This window comes from Labeo rohita, chromosome 7, assembly GCF_022985175.1.
Source record: "Labeo rohita strain BAU-BD-2019 chromosome 7, IGBB_LRoh.1.0, whole genome shotgun sequence".
Taxonomy (NCBI): domain Eukaryota; kingdom Metazoa; phylum Chordata; class Actinopteri; order Cypriniformes; family Cyprinidae; genus Labeo; species Labeo rohita.
Window position 1 is genome coordinate 46333405 of NC_066875.1, and position 23780 is coordinate 46357184.

Here is a 23780-nt window from a genome sequence, read left to right on the forward strand (position 1 = left end):
AAGCTGATGCTCTTCTACATGAGTGAAGTGTGCTGAACAACAACAATCTGCTCTGTACGACACTCCCCCGTGTCTCTGCTCGCAGTGTTTCACAACCACATACTTCACTCAGCCACAGGAAAACATGCACGTACAAAACACACACGTGAGCATGCACACAAACACATGCAGGTACTCTGGCAGCAACATACCACAACTTTTGCATCAGCTCTCAGTTTCTTACACAGTCTCCTGTTGTATCAAATGGTGCTTCTCTACTATCATTTTAACACTACTCTTCAAAATGTGGGGGTCAGTAAGATTTTTTTTAATTCATATTTTATTTATTTGTTTATTTTTGAATGTTTTATTTGTTAAAGAGGGCACTCAATCAACTGTCAAGACTAATAAAAATCAGATAATGATGCTGAAAAAAATCAAATAATGATGCTGAAAATTCAGTGTTGCATCACAGAAATAAATTACATTTCACAATATATTCACATGGAATACAGACGTTTTAGATAGTAAAAACATTTCACAATTTTGCTGATTTTACTAGATTTTTTAACAAAGCAAATGCAGCCTTGGTAAGCCTAAATGACGAGAAATGATGTTTAAGTAATGTTTACCCAGACTGTAGACATGGAAATGACAAAATTTCAGTTTGTGCATTTTTCAAATCTAAAAGTCAACATAAAATCTAAATATATTTATTTATATATTGCTTTATTGACTTCTTTCAAAAATGTGACCCTGAAAACCAGTCTTAAGTAGAACAGGTATTCTTGTAGCAATAGCCAGGGTCAAAAATCATTAGGATATTTAGTAAAGATCATGTTTCATGAAAATATTTTGTACATTTCCTACCATAAATATATCAAAACTCAATTTTTGATTAGTAACATGCATTGCTAAGAACTTCATTTGGACAACTTTAAAGGTGATTTTCTCAGCATTCTGATTTTTTTGCACCCTCAGATTGCAGATTTTCGAATAGTTGTGTCTTTATCCTAACAAACACAAACCATACATCAACAGAAAGCTTATTTATTCAGCTTTCAGATGATGTATAAATCTCAATGTCCAAAAATTGACCGTTATGACTGGTTTTGTGGTCCTGAGTCACAGATATCAAAAACATATATATGCATATCAAATAAAAAAAAATAATAAAATAAAAAATACACTATTATATTTTACCTTTGCTCCACTTGCTTCATTTAAAATGAAAAACTCAACTAAATTAAATAGAAATTAAAATAAAAAACAAAAAGTATAACATAAAACAACCACATGAACACAAGTACAAAACCTCACAACTGTAAAACAAATAAAATGTGCAAGTTGCATACTTGGGATCGGCAGCACGTGGAGTACAGTGAACTTTAAAGCAGAGAGATGCTGTGTTTATGGAGTGTGTGTGTGTGTGTGTGCGTGTGTGTGTGTGTGTGTGTGTGTGTGACCACTGTCCCGCAGGATAACACCCGCCATCTGTGCATTAAACGCAATCTCACCGCTGTCACTTTGCTGGCGTTGCCATGACGACAAGATAATCTGTTTATTAGCACATAATTGACAACGACACAAATCAAAACTCACATAACCTAAACAAAACAGACAGACACACTGCAGCCATCATGAGGAGCTCACAGTGTCTGCAATGCAGGTGAGAGCAAAACACACCAACACCAAACCCGCATCGGATCCACATCACAGAGAAAACGACTGCGCTGAACTGTAAACACGGACATTACAAAATAAAGCAGTAAATTGCATTGTTATCCCCTTAGCTGTTATAAATTCACTGTAAACCACGGCTTCACGGGGCTTATTGATTTTATAAAACGGTTATTCCATATACACAGTAAGGTTTCACTAAATAAAACACAGCAAATAAAGTGTAATGATATTAATAAAAACATTATCCTTCCGCCAAACAATGTAGTTCCTCAGAAACAGTTGTGGATGCAACAAAGTGGTTGCCAAGCAACACACAGATGTAAACAAAGGTGTACGTTGGTAGAGTAATTTACAACAGCTTCAAACATGGATCAACCAATCAGAATCAAGGACCGGAACTATGTGTTTTACAATTCCAATTTACGCATCTGTAGCAATGCTTTGTTTGGAGACTTAAGCAGATACAGTTAAATAAACAATTTGAAAGTTCACTGAAGGTAAACGAAGGCCTTGGGTGCTTGCTAAAGGGTTTCTACGATTTTCTGGGTGGCTGCTAGGGTAAAAACAGACTAGCAGACAGAATATAATAATAGCTAATGTAATACATTGATATAATCAGTTACAACACTGGGTGTGTCCACAGTAAAAGAAACGTGTTACTTTGTGAAATCTAAAGTGTGGTAAATGTGAACAGGTTGACAGAAGATAAGGCAACCCAGGCGGTCTCCATGACGACACCTGCTCTTGTTTTTGCCAAACCTGGCAGAGTTTAATTCGTCTGCAGATGCCAAGATGAGACACACCTTATACACACACACACAGGTGATCTGCACTGATGCAACCATAGGAAAAGATGCTCAATTAACAAAGCACCACTACACTTTTTACTTTTCTTGTTTTGTTTCGGTTCTCACCACAATGAATTTCATTTATTTTCTTCATGTTCTTAATGTGGTTTTCTGTAAACACTGTGATGCACACACACACACACACATACACACACACAATTGCATGCTAATATGATAAATGTTGTTTGTTTAGTGACGTTAAAAAATAAAAACTAACACTGTCTTCACTAAAACAAAAACTATTAAAAAAAAAAATCTAGTAATTAATTTAGTAATTAAAATAAATTTAAAAAAAAAACCTTAAAACAGAAGTTATAAAATGGAAATAAATAAAAAATGTGCAAAAATGACAAAAAAAATACAAATAAACTAAAGCTATAAAGAAATGTTAGAAAAATAAAAAATAAAAATAAAAATGGCAAAAATCACATAACAAATTTACTAAAACTTAAAAATTCAAATTTAAAAATATAAAATAAAAGCTACTTTAAAACATGCTTAGTATGCTCAAACTGGATTTTTTTTTTTTAACATTTTTTATCTAATATTTATTGTGTGTGCGCAATAGGGCTGCCAAACGATTAATCGCATACAAAAAAAGTTTGTATGCCTAATATATGTGTGTACTGTGTGTAATAATTATTTATATATAAATACACACAAATTAATGTATATATTTAAGAGAAATATGTTGTTTATGCACAAAATATAAATATATTTCTATAAAAATTATAATAAATGCATATAAGTAAATATTTCTTAAAAATATACATGAATGTGCTTGTATTTATATATACATAATAATTACACACAGTACACACACATATTAGTCAAACTTTTATTTTGTATGCGATTAATCGTTTGCCAGCCCTATTGTGCACACTGAAAAATACAAATATTAGATGAAAAATGTAAAAATAAAAAAACTAAACTAATTACAAAATGTTTTATATAATAAATGAGTTACGTTCTACAAGTAGTTTATTTGCAAAAATCATGCTTTTTATCATGCTTTTATTGTGTTTGTCATCTGTTTTTTTTTTTAAGTTATTTTTACTTTATATCAAAATAACCCAACAGTTTGATTGAGACTGGACTGCACAATGAAAAAACATTTTTGAAAATGGTTAAAAATGTTATCTGTTATTTGTGTTTGCATATGAACTCTTCAGTTCCTAATACTAAAATAAACTAAACGCTACATAGAATTAATAACAAAAAAGTAATGAAATGTCAAAAGCACAAAACAAATTCACTAAAACTATCATTTAAATGCAAACTGCAAATATAAAACAAAATCTAATTAAATACATGGATAAATATTTAGTATGCTGCAGCTGAATGCACACACTGATGTGCTGGATGCGAGAAACACTGTTTGTTCAGTGACATGTATAAAATACGCAGTCATACGTGCATAAACAAGCCAATGTAAAGAGCCAGAGGAATGGGGACACTGTACACACACATAAATATGTATATACACAACACACATACATATACAACACACACACACACACACAAGAGGAAAGTAGGTGGCCAAACACAAACGCACACAGGAGCACTGCTGACATTTGGCTCGTTGGGCTGTTAATGGACGCTGTACAATAGAGCCGCGGCCTTCACCCGTTCTGACAAAGCTCTGAGCTCCTCCGTAATAACCCTCGTCCCGTCTTCAGCAACGCTCGCGGGAAGGACGAGTCTGTTCCTTCACGTCCTCGATGGCGAGCCGCTCACAAGTCCAACTCATCTCCCCAGACATGCTAACAACCCCTGGGCGATGTTCAGATCACACACACACACACACACACACACACACAAGTTCTGCTCACTCAAACAGACACACACTCTTTAAATGGGGTTAGTTGCGTCTTTGGCCCCGTTAGCGCTCCTGCATCATCCTGCTGCTGAACTATTATGTTCCTTAAGTTAAAGTAACATTTAAGGGTACAGTCTGCTTAATTTCTTTTAGCCTATTCTGTTTTAGTTTGGACCATGGCTATAACATTATATATAAATATAAATATATAATGTCAAAAATGTCAAGTCTCAAAACGTAAACAAAAATTAGCACTAACAGTATTAAGTAATAAAAATCCTCAAACTAAAATTGAAATAACACAATTAAAGGCTAAATAGAATTTTTTTTTTAAATAATAATAAATATAAACCATGTGCTAAGGTTAAAGTTTACTCAGTTTTATTCAGCTGGTTTTGTCTTTCAGATTTGACCATGGCTAGATCATTAATAAAATTAAATAAATGAAAATTAGAAATCTTGCCTTGGCAGCTAGCTGAAATAAGCTAATAATAAAACTTAAACTGAAATAAAAATAAAATCTAAATAGAAATATTTAAAAAAAATATAGAAATATAAATTAGCAACTAACTGTAATAAGTATTTCAACTGCTAAAATTAAAACTGAAATCAAATAAATAAAAGCTAAATAGAAATATTTAAAAAATAATAATAAATATACAAAAATAATAAATGTGTGACAGTTAAAGTTTACTTAGTTTTGTTAAGTTGGTCCTGTCTGTTAGATTTGACCATGGCTAGAACATTAATTAAATTAAATTAAATAGATGAAAAAAATAAAAAAAAAAAAAAAAAAAAAAAAAAAAAAAAATCAAGGAAAAAAATCATTCCTTGGCAACTAGCTGAAAGAAGCATAGGTATTAAAATGACTAAAATTTAAATTAAAATAAAAATCAAAGCTAAATAGAAATATTAAAAAATAATAATAAATACAAAAATAATAAATGTGTGACAGTTAAAATTTACTTAGTTTTATTAAGTTGGTCCTGTCTGTTAGATTTGACCATGGCTAGAACATTAATAAAATTAAATAGATGAAATAATAAAATGAAAATTAGAAATCTTGCTTTGGCAACTAGCTAAAATAAGCATAAGCAATACAATGACTAAAACTTAACTAAAAATAACAAAAAATAAAAGTTAAATGGAAATATTCCAAAACAATTATAATATTACAATTATAACATTTATTTTTGCATATTTCTGCTAAAGTTAAAGTTTGAGAAAATAAGAACAAATTTTAAACAATTAAGGATATAGACATCATAAAACCATTTGTGCCGACTGTTATTGTAATTAAGCTTAATACTGTAATAGGAATTTTTTTTATAAATTCTTTAATGTCTGAAGATAAAAACAAAGCATTATTAGGGGCTTTAACTAAGTTTTGTTTTCCTATGCAAAAATGTACACATTAATTAAAAAACAAAAACAAACATTTCATGTTTGCAAGTTTTACATCTGATTGCAAACAGGCTGAACAGTGGTAATCTCCAGAGCTGAAGTCCTGAGTGTCTGTGACTCTCTGAGGGGTGTGTTCAGGACAGATAAGAGACCAAACGTACGTCATGGAACTCCCACACACAGTGGGACGTCCCGCACACTCAAAACAACCTGTGACACCCATCAAAAGACTCGCTTAGCTTTCACTTTCTGGGCTCGACCTTAAAACTCGGTGATTGTTTGAAATCCCACACACTCTGGCAGCTGAGGACAGACACAGCGTATGAAGCGTTTGATGTTAAATCAAACGGTTTTGATGTTAAATATTCTTTGTGAAACTGTGTCATTGTTAACTAAAACTCACAAATTGTTTTAGACAACTGAAATAAAGCTGGTAGAAATACTGCCTGGCCAACTAAGTGAAATAAATAAGCTTAAGATGAAGTACTAAAACTAAAACTGAAAATTAAAGACAAATAAAATATTAATTAATATAAATATTAATATTAATTTATCTAATAAAATGACAAAAGCAAATATGAAGATGACTAAACCTTAAATGAAAATCAAAATGAAAACAGAAAATACAAAAATATTTTCGAAATATTAATAAATACCATATAGCGTACAAAAAAAAAAAAAAAACTAAAATAACACTGTTGTAAGAATTTATCACATGTAAATGGTCCTTAATGGCTAAAATCATCAGCGAGTGTATGTTAGATGTATGTGAATACACAGTCACAATTTTGTCCATCCTGTTACACAACCAGTTCAACACAGATCACTTTAAACAGAGATGGATAAACTGACACCAGCTGTGACTGACACACACACAGTGGCCTCTCATTAAAACGATTAGCTGCTAATGATGTAAAGACCGCTAATCTCGTTTGGAGAGGAGATGGAAACGCAATGAGGAACATGTAGAGCGGGAATGTGTACATATTACACTTAATTGGATAGTGAGAGCTTTCTATTTAAATTTTTCTGGACCCCCTTTAAATAGTTAAATAGTATAAAACTGCATTAATCAAAAAGCATGTCTAATTAATTGAATTCATGAAACTTATACAATTTAACATCAATTTACTAAAAAATTAACAAAAATTAAGTTTAGTGGCCTATGAATTTTAAAACAATGTTCTCACCTTATGTTTTATCATTATTGTTTTGGCATGTCTAATTATTTGAATGCATAAAAACTTTTATTTACTCTTACAATAGCCTTATGAATATTGTCTTCAACTAAACCTTTATTTTAACAGGTTGCTGTGAATTCCTTTAAGCTTCTGTGTGTATATGATATAACAATAGTTTTACTCAAATTAAACGGTAAAATGCTCATGAAGTGCTCATGAAGCGCATCTGTGCCATTCATTCATTCATATTATATTTAAATAGTCTTTTTGCAGCCTAATATTTACAGACACTAGTCTATACCGTGATTTGATTTAAGTGTAAATATCTACTTTTGATTCATTTATCCAAACTTTGATCAATTCCATGATATTCCACATTAAAACTGTAAATTTCATTTTTATGACTGGATTCAGTCCACATTTTCCGCATCGAATATTTTCATAAAAATAAAAATTTGCTGTTAATTTACTCTCCCTCAGGCTGTCCAAGATATAGCTGACTGTTCATCTTCAGTAGAAGCCCTATGAAATCTGTGTTATTTTTTTCCCCAAATTCCGTTTTTTCCATTTTAATTTTTCTGGATTCCGTTTTTTTCAATTTTCATTTTTATCAACTCCTTTTTAATGGTTAAATTAAATTTTATTAATCAAAGAGCACGTCTAATTAATTAAAATCATTGAACTTATACAATTTCACATCAATTTAATAAAGGTTTAACAAAAATTACATGTTTAGGGCCCTATGAAATGTTTTATTGTTATCAAATTCTGTTTTAGCATGTCTAATTATTTGAATGCATACTAAGCCTAAGTTTTGTTTTTTTTTACCCTCAGAAATTCTGTGTTGTGTATTTAAAATGTTCTGGTTATCAAATGAAGGCATAAAACATTAATTTAATTTATCTTTTAATTACTGAAAATTAAGCAAGCTTTTTTTTTGGCAAAAAAGGGGAATTTATTATTAAAATTAAAACATGGAAGAAATGTTGTGTGATTATATATATATATATATATATATTTCATTTTAGTAGTAGTACTAATAGTAGTAATATATTTCTGGCATAACGTCTTTAAGTTAAACCAGACTTTTATTTTGACAGGTTGCCGTGTCTACCTTTACATTTGTGTGTGTATATGATATAATGCTAGTTTTCCTACAATGGAACAGTCAAACGCTGGAATCACCGCAAGTGTCAGGAGCGCTTCAGTGTGTGTAGTAAACAAAACCACTCATCTGCTCCATTCATTAAAACTGAGACACACAGAACATGCGGGATTCACATTTAAATGGTATTTTTGTGGCGTAATATTTACAGATACCAGTCCATATTGCAGCTTGATTTAAGTGTAATGACCTACTTTTGATTAATTCATTCAAACTTTGACAAATTCTGTGACATTCCACGTTATTCAGTAAAATCCGTTTTTATGACTGGATTCTGCAATTCCGTCCATATTTTCCGCATAGCGGAAATCAAAGGGCCCTAGAACAGTAAAGAATATTTTTAGCTGAAACCATGATCCTTGGTGATTCATATGATGTGAGTCAGCACTTGCACATGTTTGAGAGTCAAAAAACCCTAAATAATGTAAATAATGTTCAGTTTCTTGCACAAACGGATTGTTTCGCTTCATAAGACCTCATTATACTGCTAGTAGCCACAGGTATTAATTTTCCCTTCCTTGATATGGTTTTTTGACTCGCAAAGTAATGGTAGCTTTTGACTATTAATCTTCTTTTTGTCTTCAGTAGAGCAGTAAAGTCACCTACATCTTAGATGGCCTGAGGGAGAATAAACTAACAGAAAATGTTCTTTTTTGTCTAAACTACTCCTTGAAGTCTTGGTGCTGTGTTGAGCTGCAAATGCTTTGGCGATATGAACACACATCTGTTTGTCAGGCCAATAAAGCACAGAGAGAGAGTCTCTGCTTTGCTGGTGTGGATGTCCTGCGGTGATGAATGCAGCTCTGCTGCGCAGCACAAACAATCACAAACACACAGAAACAGCAGCCGAGACGCCTGAGAGAAAAGGGTGTGAACGTGATTGACTCAAACACACACACACACACACACACACACACCTTTGATATTCTTATATGACCGACAACATTATCATTGACAGGTAATGACATCACTGGAGCTGAACGACACCTGATGATGATGATGATGATGATGTGGTAATCTCAAGCCATTTCCTGTGACTCACAAATTCCAGAGGCAAATGTATGACAGGAAATGCAAAAAGAATTATTATTTGTCCATTTGGAATCTGAATTTCATTTGTTTGTTTTAATGTTAAATAAAATCTACTGTCTAGACAGGAATGAGACTCTCGCACAGTACTTTAAACGAGAATTTGGAATATTCTTGTATGATATCATTATTTAGTAATTTTTTTTACATTTTTTGACCATGTAAAATACATCTAATTATTTTGTCTGTTTGGAATTTCAATTAACTTTTGTTTAATATTTTTTTTAAAAGATGTACTGTCTAGATGGGAATAAAAGTTAAAGTTAATAAAACAATTGTTTATCCATATATAATCTGAATTTCATTTACTTGTTTTAATATAAAACTAAATTGTAAAGACAGGATTTTCATACAATCTTCTGAAATAAATGTCACGTATCTTTCGAAAATATTTGTAGTTTTAATTAATAAAATTAAATATTACATAAATATTATTTAAATATTAGTAAATATTAAAATAAACCTTTGCAACTAACTGAAATAAAATAAGTTTGATTTTTAATTTTTTGAAAAATGACAAAAGCACATAAACTAAAATTTAAATAAAAAGAAAATATAATAAAGAATGCAAACCCAAAATATAAATCTATACTGTAATAGTATAAATAATACAATAAAATTACACTTATGATTCTAGTTTTAATTCTAATTCCAACATATTTCTATTGTGCTACTGACGTACTAGTGTTTGAGACTGATGTACAAGCCTGTACAAGTCAGGCTTACTGACTGTATTAGGCATAGTTTGATATATTTAATGGTTCAGAACCATTTTCACCAGAGACAGAAACCTGAAAGATAACGTCATCCATCCCATCCTTGAGTGTGTAATATCATCAGTCATGTGCTGGAGCTGTGAATGACTGAAGACACACGGCTGCTGTTTGACTGTGTTAGTGGGTCAGTGTGTCTCTGGCCTGAAATCACAGCAGCATGTGTCTGATTCATTACAAAAATACACTTAACAATCACAGGAATCACGTCAGAGCCTCATCGTGCTGCTGGCGATTCAGTATAGCAACAAGTTTCATTTGTTTGTAGACTGCAGAGAATGCATGCAACTATTATTATCACACCCACATACAGAAACACACGCATGAAGTGAATGGTGCAGTAAAACCGTTCACGTGTCAGCGGTAAGCCTCTGTAATAAGCTTGGGGAATCCGGCACGTCAGTAGTTTTGTGGCTCAGGCGGCAGCAGTGATGAGTGTCAGTATCTCACCGCATTTATGGATCACGTCAGTGCATGGCGGAAGACAAAATAAAGCTGCTTTGTTTTGCATCTGCATTCTCCCTATGAGAGTACAAGGTTTCATAGCAGTAATATCGACGTCATAAACATGCAGCCGCATGACAATAAGAGGAACAAAGGCAGTGCATGAAAATAAAGATGAAGTGCAGGTAAAATCAGCGATCAAAGACACGCACGCAACGCATCATGTGTGCTGCATCTTTTTTTAACACACCTGCTGTGTGTCAATAGTTGCTCGTCTGCTTGCCATACAATGAGCCTCATTTGTGAAATATGATCGGAGCATATTTCAGTGTAAAACCGTTCTCAGAAATTGATGCATTGAACTACATGTTAAAAAATGTATTACAATCACATCAAATATAACTCACTGCAATTAAAATTGAGCTTAACTTGAAATTACGATAGAAATATATGAAGAGTGTATTTGTAAAAACAGATAACTCATGTTTTTTTTTTATTGTTAAATTGTGAAAAATTGAGTTTTCTGGTTTTGCAAATGAACTTGAAATGAAATTATTTGAAAAACATTTAAAAATTATTTAAAAATGCAACATTCTGTTGTAAAGGAATTGTTATATTTTTATTTATTTACATTTCAATAAAAAGTTTTATGAATTTAATTGATTGGACATGTTTTTGATGATTACAATTAAATTAACCCATTGAAACAGAATCAAATCCAGAAAACTTAAAACAGAAAACAGAATTTGGGGGGGAAATAGATTGGAACGGGCGTAAAGATAAAATTCCAAAATTGAATCTGCATAAAAAAAATAAAGTTCCAAAATGGAATTTAGGTAAAAAACAAAATTCTAAAATGGAATTTGGGAAGAAATAAAAATTGATTTCATAGTTAATTAGAGATTTCTCCTCGAAAATACTCAAAACAAGCCAGTGTAGTACATATTTTAAAATTTTAGAGCTAATAATTGGATTCAAATAAAGGTTTAAAAATATTTAACCTGATGCCATTTGAAAGACTTTCTGAAGCTGCGTTCATGTCTCGTTTAAATTATTGCAATTAATAATTTACAAAACACTGAAGTACTAGAAAAGCACACCAGGCACAGGTGATGTCAAACGTTTACATACACCTTGCAGAATCTGCAAAATAAGAGGGATCATACAAAATACATGTTATTTATTTTTTTTTTATTTAGCACTGACCTGAAAAAGACACATTGAAAAAGACAAATATAGGTTTACATATAGACCACAAGAGAAAATAATAGTTAAAATAGATAAAAATGACCCTGTTCAGAAGTTTACTTATACTTTATTCTTAATACTGTGTTGTTACCTGACTGATCCACAGCTGTTTTTTTGTTTAGTGATAGTTGTTCATGAGTCCCTTGTTTGTCCTGAAACAGTTAAACTGACCACTGTTCTTCAGAAAAGTCCTTCAGGCCTCACAAATTATTTGGTTTTTCAGCATTTGAACCCTTTCCAACAATGACTATATGATTTTGAGATCCATCTTTTCAAACCGAGGACAACTGAGGGACAAATATGCAACTATTACAGAAGGTTCAAACGCTCACTCATGCTCCAGAAGAATAAACAATGCATTAAGAGCTGGGGGTGAAAACTTTTGAACAGAATGAAGATGTATACATTTTTCTTATTCTGCCTAAATTTTTCATTTAGTACTGGCCTTCAGGAGCTACAGACGATACTTACATGTTTCCCAGAAGACAAAATAAGTCACATTTACCCGGATCTTCAAATTCAAAAAGTTTTCACCCCCGGCTCTTAAGGCATCGTTTTTTTCCTTCTGGAGCATCAGTGAGTGTTTGAACCTTCTGTAATAGTTGCATATGAGTCCCTCAGTTGTCGTCAGTGTGAAAAGACGGATCTTAAAATCATACAGTCATTGTTGGAAAGGGTTCAACATAAAGATGCTGAAAAAAAACCAAAAAAAAAAAAAAAAAAAAAAAAAAAAAAAAAAAAATCACAGCTGTGGATCATTAAGGTAACAACACCGTATTGTCTTTTGAACAGGGTCATTTTTATAAATTCTCTCTCTTTCTTGTATTTTCTCTTGCATAAATATCTTTTATGTGAAATATCTTATTCAGATCAGTGCTACATAAAAAAAATAACATGCATTTTGTATGATCCCTCTTATTTTGGTAAAATAATTAACATTTTGGAGATTCTTTTGACCTCAACTGTAACAAAAGAATGATAGCATCTTTAACAGTTAAAGGCAGTAAAGCTAGTCAGAGGTGTAGCAGTAGATACTTGAGTACCTTTTAATTTTTATTTTTAATATAAAGTCAACTATCAGTATAACAATATATGGATTACTCATAACGATATGTAGAGAGCAATGTAGCTGACAGCTGATTTAAAGATGATATATACATACTAATCAATGCTAGTAAATGCGACTTCTGAAAGGAAAAAAAACTCTAATTTCATACAACATTTATGCCTAGACATTAAACTGGTGATTTATGAGTCCTTCTATGCACCGAGTCTTTATTTTGAAGCGTGTAACTATCTAGCTGACGCTGAGAAAGAGAGAATAATCCTCGCCTGAAGCGAGAAAATGAAAGAAAGAGCGACAAAATGGGAAAGTCCATCTTAATCAGCTCTGCCGGAGCCGACGGCAGCGCAGGGCCAATAACTCACTAGGCAGAGACAGAGACGACGCACCGAAACCGAACGACTGAGTCACGAGAATCTACCTCAGCTCCTCAATGCATGTGAGAGATTAGAGGATGGAGAAGAATGTCAGGCATCTCACTCTCATTCACTTCACGTCAGCTGGCGCACGCTACCCATAATGCAACTGTTGAAATTTCCCTAATACTTCCAGTGAAGCACATCTTGCATAGGCAAGTCCTCTAATGTGAGCGCTATAGAATTTAGCACTAGTTCACACACGCCTTACTGAAAAAGCAGTACGCCTCAGTGTTGTTATTGTTAAGATTAAAACTAGTCAAAATATTTTTCATTTTAATTTTAATACACACAAACAAACACACACACACATAGTATGTTTATATACTATAGTACGTTTACAATTTTTAAAATATTCATGAAAAATCTGAACTTAAATAACTGAACTAAACTTGAACTTAAAATGAGAATGAAAATGAGAAAATACAATAAATTAAAGCTAAACAAATATTCAAGAAAAAAAACAACAATAAAAACACAAATACAAATGCAAAATAGAAACAAAATTACTAAAACTTCAGTGAAAATTAATATGAAAGCTGAAACTAAACATAAAAGCTCATTCAAAATAATTAATACTATAATAATACTATAATAGTATAGAAATAATAATAATAATAATATTAATAATAATAATTATATATATATATATATATATATATATATTAAATCTTGTAATGCACATTTATTAAATAATAATAATTATAACAATAATAAATATTAAATCCAGTATAGGAAATAATAATAATAATAATAATAATAATAATAACAGAATAAAATAAATAAATATTAAATGATTGTAATGCACAGTATATTAAATAATAATAATAATAATAATAATAATAATTATTATTATTATTATTATTATAAAATAAATATTAAATCCTTGTAATGCACAGTATATTATGCACAGTATATTAAATGATAATAATAACAATAATAATAATAATAATAATAATTATGCAATTCTATCATTAAATCATATAATTTATTAGTCTATTAGTCTAATGTTGTTCAATATCAAAAAAAAATTCAGTAGAAAATCAAGCAGATCATGAAAAGTGGGCATTCAAAACCAGATTGGAGTAAAGAATAAAAGTTGTTTGGAATAATTTCCACAAATGAACTGTTCACAATAACTTTCTTTTTTGCATAGTGTTATTTCATTTAGACTTGAAACCCTGATCTCCTCTGTGGCAGTCGGTGCTCGATTCAGCCATAGCATCCATTTCATTGTCCGGCCTTGTAGATATCGAGGTGAATTCAATTTCAGACTGATCTCAGACTAGATAGTTTTTCGAGTGGCGGCCTGCCGGTATTGATTGGGTGCCACGCAGTTCAGTTTTTCTCTCTCAGGATCTCGCGGCGGCAGCAGCAATTACCTTTCCACCCTCAACCTATCATCCCTCCCCGCACTCCCTCGCTCCCCAATTCACATCTTCAGCGTGAAATCTCTCTGCATCTCCCTCTGTCCCCGTCTCTCAGACTGTCGGCTTCGCTCGCTCTCTTTTTGTGCTCTGCAATCAAATCAGGTGAACAAAGCGTGACTCCAGAAATCGGTGGCAGCGCAAACAAAAGGATGTGACATCGTCAGCCCTCAGACTGCAGAGGGAAACAGATGAACAGGAAACAACCAGCATCAGTGCCAAACAGCACGCTAATACTGAATATACAGCACAGCCTCAAACCAATGCAAATGAATAAAAATTAAAACAAGTTCACTCCTAAAAATCAACATTATTATCTTCAAAGGATCTTCAAAGACGAAAAACAACCAAAAAGTGGTGCATACGGCTTGTGCTCTATATTACAGGTCATATGATAGAAACAGTGTGAGGAACAGGCTGACATTAAAACACCCACATTCCTCTCAATTCAGAAATGACAAGTCAACGTTCAGTTACTACACGTGCGAATCGATGGCTTTTTGGTGTCAATGACGTCAATGCCTGTGGTTAATCGAAGCTACTGAATGTTTGTCCGCATCCTATTAATGAAGGTTTTACAGGGAAGTGTGCGACACAAGTGTGAATATAATGCCATACTGAGGCGGACTGTAACGTGTTGTTGTTGTTGTTTGTGTTGAACGAGGTGTCAGTCTGTTTTCCTGCTGGCCTTTGGCACCAATCAATGATTCAGCTGCCAAAAGACGCTGAGGGGTTTTTGCAAGGAAGGATTTTATCTTGACAAATATCAGACAAATGACAACAGAAGCGTCGACATGTAGATACTAATGACAGCACATGTGTTACAGTCACTCAGAGGGTTTGGGAAAGGAGAAATGCTCTTAAAGGGATAGCTCAGCCAAAAAAAAAAAAAAAAGCAGAAAAGTCTGTCATTATTTTCTCACCATCATGTGTTTCACGAATTCAATAAGGCTTCAAACACATTTTTAATAAAAACTGAGAGATTTCTGTCTCTCCATTTAAAGTCCAGGAAACCAAAACTTCGTGATACTAATGCATGTAATCATTAAACTCGGGCTGTCCCCTAATATTCGACAAGTAGAATTTATATAAGTCTCAAAAAAAAAAAAAAATACCACAGGAAGTGATTGACAGATCGTTAACAGCTGGTCTATGTGGTGATGTAGTACATCGGGCAGGACATCCAAACACATTGTAGTGCTCATTCATTAACCTCAAATATCTGAAAGATGAAAAGATGTATGTAGTAGCAACTTTACATGCCAGATCTAATGTTAATGTATAAAAATGTGCGCTATTGAAGAGTCTGTGTGGAGTGTGGAAGCTGAATAGTGACAGATGAAGGCGGAGGTGCGTCACTTAAAATACTCTGTAATTTTTGGTGTATGACACATCTTTCCAATCTGTAAAGACTATGTTTATTTGTGTGCACTCAGAATAACATCGAAACGTTGCGCTTTTGTAAAATAATGAAAGCAAACAGGATGCGCTTTCTGTCGTCTGTCTCTGTGAACTTGAGTGCCCGCATCCTGAAAGCACTAGTTTATCATTAAATTATTACAACGTTAAAGCAGTCTCCTTGCTTTTTGTTTTACTTGCTGCACTGTGGCAAGCTTTTTTTTGTGTGTGCGCTGGGAATGGCTCGATACTGTAATTTTGGCTTCAACTGTTAAAATAACACTTTACAGTAAAGCAACCCTGAAGTGTTATTTTAACTAAGTATTTAATGTAAGTATCACGTTATCTCTCTCTCTCTCCGATTGTTTTCAGGTTTCAGACTCAGATATCCAAAGAAAACACATTAAATATAAATGTCGCTCTCTCGGCTGCTTCATATTAGCGGTCGGCGGCGTGGCAGAAACATTACCTTCATATTATTGATACTAAAATTAATATAGCAAAATTCTTGCTTCATTCAAATTCAATTAATATTTGATTGTTTGAAATGCAAGTGCAAATATTATATGACCAAAGCTAAACTGGTTCCAGCATGTGACACACACACATTTCCGCTTTTGTGTTTTCTCCTTATCACATCTTAGGCAAGTTATGTGCGTTGATCAATTGTAAAAAATTAATTAAACCTGAATTTATAAATGATGCACTCACCTGTTGATCTCTAAATTCGCGTTACACATCAGGATGAGCAAGTGACAAACGCTTGGCAAGATTTGATGTGTTGCCTCATGTGGCAACACATGATTTATAGCACAGCTTGTATGCTGGTGCAGTAAGGTCAGTTGGTTCGCCTTTATCATCTGTTTTGTATGCAAAATTTGCTATATTTCACTTCTACTGTTGTCTTTATTTACTAGTTTTGAGCATGTTGATGAAGTTTCACCTGTTTGATAATCCATCGCGTTATTCTGCTGTCCCATTTACCTGCTTCACAGCAATTTGGGAAGCCTACAGGTGAACTTTGGAAAAATGATCAAACCATTTGAAATAAAATATATACCAGTATTTTTCCAGTACCTGTATACCGTGCATTCCTAGTGTGCGCTTGAGCGCTTATTAGGCCATGTAGGCAATTAAAAGCTCATTATTGTGATTTATATGGTTTATTAAAAAATGTGCGACTAATAGTCGACTAATGCTTAAAATGAACGACTACTAGTCACCCAGAAAAATCTTTAGTTGAGGGCAGCTCTAGTTTTTAATCCAAGCCATGTGAAGAGATGGAGTGCATCATATATGGTAAAGAGTTTTCATTTTTGGATGAACTATCCCTTTAAGACCCATTTAAACCAAGGACGACAACTCAAAGCTAATCAGAATCCATCCGACTTTAAAGAGTTTGAGCATTTAAAGCAGCAGATGACAACTGTAGAGCGCTTATAATAAACGCAGTGTTATCACGCATGGGTGTGGACGCTAATAGTTATTATTTTTAGTGTGAATGGGCGTTTATTAATAGGTTTAATTTACAAAAGAAACCACAGTGGAAAGATCTGCGTGATGTTTGATTACTTGAAATGTTACTGAACGACTCTATTCTTACACCAATGTTACATCAGCAAACATACACAAACACAACCAGCGTATTCAGAATCACCAACCGTGATTGTAAGCAGGTTATTTTATTTCAGATCAATCAGTGAAAATGATTTAAGACATGTTCACACCAATAATAAGTGTTTGCACCAACATTCTGTTTATCCTAAATGAGCAATACAGTTTTGTCAACTGTCTCTTTAAATGCGCAAGCTCTTTAAACTCTCGATTCTAATTGGCTGTCAATGTTTTGAATGTTCATTACTCAAAAAACATCATTTTGAGAGTGATTCCAATGATATTGTTCTTCTGTGTTGTTATTGTTATAGCTGCGGTGTGGACTTTTCTATTCATTTATAATTAAAATGATTATTAACTCTTTATAGTTATAATTTATAGGTGTGAACTGGCCTTTAAACTCTTGAATCAATCTAATGACTGACTGAATCAGTCAGAACTGCATTATCCAAAAGCTTCATAAGCATAAATAGATTTTATACTTCATTGGTGCCGGTAGTTTCCATGATCTACTTAGGCTTATGATGCTTTTGGGAAACGCAGCCCAGAGCGATTGTTGACTTATTCATTGAACTGTTAGTCATTAGTTTCATTACATCCAATTTGAACCGGGAACTGTTACCGTGCACTTAATGTTCGTCAATTCCCACTCCTATTGCTCGTTATTCCCTCATTTCACTCAGAGATGCACACACTTACATGCTCACAAACCCTCGACGCGTTGAGAAATCAGACACGCGCCGCACGGGTGCCCTGTGCTGCCCATTGTGCCATCTTTAGCTCTAATTAAGTAGCCAGGGTGAGTTACAGGGCTATTGTCCACCTGAATTAGACATAAAACAAGATCACATTAATATTTAATAGCAGTCCCGAGCAAGACGATAGTAGAGGTAAGGAGAGCACTATGCTCTTTTCCTAATGTATTACATTTTGAATACAGCTATCAGCTCCAGCCAAACACGAAACGTCAACAAGCCGGTCGATACTTCTGTGTATTTTTAGAGTTTTCTGTCAATACCAGCAGCGTGATGCCATGCAAAACACAAGCACATGCTGCGCAGCCCAGATCTATCCCAATTGCTCCATCAATACACATTTAATACAAATAAACCAATTAGCTTCAATGGGCAGCCATTTCACATGTCTGTGTTGTCTGTATCCGTAGCCGATATTAACTCCAGGCCAAAACAACAGGCAACAGGGAGTATTGGCTTTCAAGAGAAACGATTGTTTGAAACACTGACGCATACATGTTCACCTGAGCACAATTGCAGAGTAATGGTGGCAGGCTGGAATACAAAGCCTGAAACGCCAGTTACCATGGCAGCATCCCAAACCAATTCCATACCATTCCCAATTTAGAACACAATGCATGAATCTCCAGACATTCTAAAGCGGCATATCTTGGACTACTGCACGACTGCTACATACTCCAGACCACCGGATTGGAATTCAAAGCATGAAGCCCTTCAGTTACCATGGCAGCATCCCAAGCCAATATATACAAGAGTGTTCCCGGTAATAAACCATATGAAACCCAGCAGTTAGTTAACCAGCATTTTTAGATCTATTACACCAATATATTCCCAACAACCAACAAAGTTGTGTAATACTGGGTCTAATAATAAATTGCATCATTTGGGGGATCATAAAAATAAAGTATGGGTATTAAAAAATAAGTCAATCACTATCCAGTATTTTCAAGAACATCAGGTTGGAAAACAACACATCAAGGTCTACAATTACCAATGGCAGCATCACAAACCATTTCCATACCAATCCAAATTTAGAATATAATGTGTAGATTCTGACACATGCTAAATCAGCATTTCTAAGATCTGTTATATATATATATCTGACTAGAAATAGGATAAAATAGCATTACCTCATAAAGGGGCAGAGATATTTTCCTGATATTTACATACAATATCGGTTCTCAACATTGAACAATATAAGTTTTACTGATAAATTACATAACTTGGGGGTACTACTACTACAAGTAAAAATAATAATTCCTGCAAAAACACAGGTCATAAAATACAATATCGGTATACACCAATTTATAATAATAATATTCATGCGCAGATGATGAGTCAGTGTCGCCGACTTCATCTCTTTAGCCGAAAACAATGGAAGCACTAGTTTATCATTAAATTATTACAATGTTAAAGCAGTCTCCTTGCTTTTTGTTTTACTTGCTGCACTGTGGCAAGCTTTTTTTTGTGTGTGCGCTGGGAATGGCTCGATACCGTAATTTTTGCTTTGACTGTTAAAATAACACTTTACAGTAAAGCAACCCTGAAGTGTTATTTTAACTAAGTATTTAATTTAAGTATCACGTTATCTCTCTCTCTCTCCGATTGTTTTCAAGTTTCAGACTCAGATATCCAAAGAAAAAGTATTAAATATAAATGTCGCTCTCTCGGCTGCTTCATATTAGCGGTCGGCGGCGTGGCAGAAACATTACCTTCATATTATTGATACTAAAATTAATATAGCAAAATTCTTGCTTCATTCAAATTCAATTAATATTTGATTGTTTGAAACACATGCTAAATCTGCATTTCTAAGATCTGTTACACCAATATATTCTATATATATTTCTGACTAGAAATAGGATAAAATAGCATTACCTCATAAAGGGGCAGAGATATTTTCCTGATATTTACATACAATATCGGTTCTCGACATTGAACAATATAAGTTTTACTGATAAATTACATAACTTGGGGGTGGTACTACTACTACTACAACAACTACTACTCCAAGTAAAAATAATAATTCCCGCAAAAACACAGGTCATAAAATACAATATCGGTACACACCAATTTATAATAATCGGTATACTTCAATATATAATATTCTCAAATGATTTCCAGAACTGCAGATGGGAATGCAAAGCATGAAGCTCTACAGTTACCACAGCAGCATCCCAAACCAATTTCTATAAAATACAACTCCATTCCCAATTTAGAATACGCAGGAAACCCTGACATACTAAACCAGCATTACACAAATTTACTCACAATAATCCATACTTTTAGATCATTCCCAGGATTAAATACAATGCTTGAAAAGCATACACTAGTGTTGTTTATGTTTTAAGGGGATATATTTTCCCGATATTCATGAATAAATTAATTGGTTCTTGTTTTGTCATTATTGGGTCTACCGATAATACCATAATTTGGGAAAAATACTACTACTACTGCTAGTAAGAATAATAATAATTATTTTAAAAATAATTATTATAACTACTACTACTAATAATGATGATATAGGTATCAATACATGTCATAAAAAAACAACATCGGTCAATCGCTATCCATTAGTCCGATGTTTTACAGAACAGCATGTTGCAACACAAAGCATGCAGCTCTCCAATTCCCACGCCAGCATTCCAGACAAATATTCCAGAGCAGTGACAGGCTGGAATACAATACATGAAGCCCTGCATGTCTGAACATTTCACCTCCAGCTCTTTGTTAAGCAGAAGTTGTTCTGGTTGTCTTTACCGCACTGTCGTGTTCAGATTCAACCACCGATCATTCTTCGTATCGCTTTCGCTGCAAACCGCGACACATAAATCGTGCTGAAATCTGATCAGGCTAATTGTATTCCTTCAATTACATTTAGCTCTATTCACTATCGTATTCCCTCCAGCTTTAACTCACTGCATTGTCCTTTACGTGAATAAATGTCAAGGGAACCCCAAGCGTTATCCGGCGGTCCACCGCTGCTTCCCTCCCCGGCGTACAGGCGTCTTACCTCGGCACGCAGCTCGGGGACGATCGGTCCACTTCCCAGGTGGCGTACAGGTTCATGTGCACCGGCCGATTGGAGGTGATCGCCACCGGTTTGGAGGGCTGTGGAGACGGTACGCCTCCAGTCCTCGGGAGCCCTCCCCGCTCCGACATGCTGGAGGAACCTTATGTTTGAAAACAATGAAGGAAAGCCCGAATAAAACGTCTGTTGTCGGAGCTCCGATCCTCTACTGCAGCACCGTCATCCGTCCACGAGGACCGAGGCTCGGTTACACCGATCGCGACACGCGCTGCGCTGCAGTTGGAGCCGCCGTTCACCGTCAAACTCGCTGCGAATGTTTCTCAACTTGCGCTAGTTGTTTATCGTTGCAGGAAGCGGAAATTTCTTTTTTGCTTGCAGAGAAGCGCCACAGCCGAAGAGCAACGCCTCTTGTGAAAGACGAGCCCTCATAACCAACCCTTGAGAGAGAGCGAGAGAGAGAGAGAGAGAGGGGGGACATATCTGTCGTTTTTTATTATGCGAAATAAGAAAATTCATAATATCATTGAAGATTTTAGCTTGTGGTTGTTACTTTATTATATTTTCCCACAAGAAAAAATATATCATATTATATTCACTATATATAGGTCAAATTTGAGCCTACTTTTTAGAAATATATATTTAATGTCCTATGTATATTGATTATATATATTAAATATATATCATAAAACATTTAATATATTTATACAATAGTAATATATATAGGCAAATATTGAAGCTGTAAGAAATTCACCATTTATAAACAAATAACAGAATGCACTGATAGAAAATACAATATTATAAAATTCCAAAAGTGATTGAAATTAAGCAGGAAAATAGTCACCGAAATTCTTTCACATTTTCTTTACTTAAATTGTGTTACTCCATCAATATTTGATTAAAACATTCTTAACTCCATCATAATGCACTTTAGGAGCAGACAAAACACATTCAGACCCACTGAACCGTCATTAGGAATTCATGAATTATTGATGGTTTCCAATCTGGGTCAAATTTGAGTTTCTCGGGACATCAGGAGGGTTTAACGCTGCCAGAACAGCTCATCGTCATGAGTTTGTTCTTGTCTGATGGATTTGTATAGATGTCAGATATACAGCATATCCACAGCTGAACTGGTCTTTTTTAAAATGTTTCCTTCATATCTGTCTCAAACACAACAACACTTTCAGTGAAAATTCTGATATATTTTGTTATATGTTTAAAAAAATATTATTTTAGTGAATTTTGAGTTTAAGTTGTCAAATAGCTGTCATTTTTGCAATAAATCATGCTTTGGAAAATCATAAATTTGATGAGATTGTGAGATAAAGTTGAAATTATGAGATAAAATATCAAAATTGTGACATAAAAAGTTGAAATTATGAGATAAAACATCAAAATTGTGGGATAAAAATTTGAAATTATGAGATTAAATGTCAAAATTATGAGATTAAAAATTTGAAATTATGAGATAAAATGTCAAAATTGTGAGATAAAGTTGAAATTATGAGATAAAACGTCAAAATTGTGGGATAAAAAGTTGAAATTGAGATAAAACATCAAAATCGTGGGATAAAAATTTGAAATTATGAGATAAAATGTCAAAATTGTGAGATAAAGTTGAAATTATGAGATAAAATATAAAACTTGTGACAAAAAGTTGAAATTATGAGATAAAACGTCAAAATTGTAAGAAAGTTGAAATTATGAGATAAAACATCAAAATTATGAGATTAAAAAAAATTAATTATGAGATAAAATGTCAAAATTGTGGGATAAAAAGTTGAAATTATGAGATAAAACGTCAAAACCGTAAGAAAGTTGAAATTATGAGATAAAACGCCAAAATTATGAGATTAAAAAATGTAAATTATGAGATAAAATGTCAAAATTGTGGGATAAAACGTTGAAATTATGAGATAAAACGTCAAAATTATGAGGTTAAAAAATGTAAATTATGAGATAAAACATCAAAATTGTGGGATAAAAAGTTGAAATTATGAGATAAAATGTTAAATTTGTGAGATAGAAAGTTGATTTAGGGATAAAATATCAAAATTGTGGGATTAATAAAGGATTCAATTATTAAATATTCAATCCAATTATTCCGTTAAATAAAATATTTCTTAATGCATTATTAAAACTATAATAAATTCTATTTTAGCTCTATTTTGTACCTCTGTGGGTCAACATGTGTGCTAAGAACTGTATTGGTATCAAATATTTTGGTTAAAAAACAGGCCATTAATGGACACTGAATATAGTCTCTACTGTAATGAAATTAATCAGTCAGGCCAAGTTAAAATGTAAACATTTGAATGCATTTGAATAAACATACAGCCCATCACAACAGATACCTGAGGTTATCTGGGGTCAGCGTTAACTTTGTGCTAAGTTGGGCTGGTCATGTGATCAGTGACATGATAATGAGCCTGGATTATTGCAG

General features: G+C 33.4%; 1 protein-coding gene and 1 long non-coding RNA gene across 5 annotated transcripts in view; one reads left to right on the plus strand and one right to left on the minus strand.

Moving 5' to 3' along the window:
- The window catches only part of LOC127167911 (phosphofurin acidic cluster sorting protein 1), a 64023-nt gene extending 42271 nt beyond the window's left edge, over positions 1–21752 (minus strand). For all 4 annotated transcript variants that reach the window (XM_051114325.1, XM_051114323.1, XM_051114324.1 and 1 more), the window contains exon 1: positions 21320–21752. In XM_051114325.1, coding sequence (XP_050970282.1) covers positions 21320–21468 — 149 coding nt within the window. In that variant the 5' untranslated portion in view covers positions 21469–21752. The remainder of the gene's footprint in view (positions 1–21319) is intronic.
- On the plus strand, positions 184–9149 carry LOC127167912 (uncharacterized). The gene is made up of 3 exons (XR_007828046.1): positions 184–291; positions 2357–2484; positions 9038–9149. It is a non-coding gene; the product is annotated as an uncharacterized LOC127167912 (long non-coding RNA).
- Positions 21753–23780: the final 2028 nt, after the last annotated feature.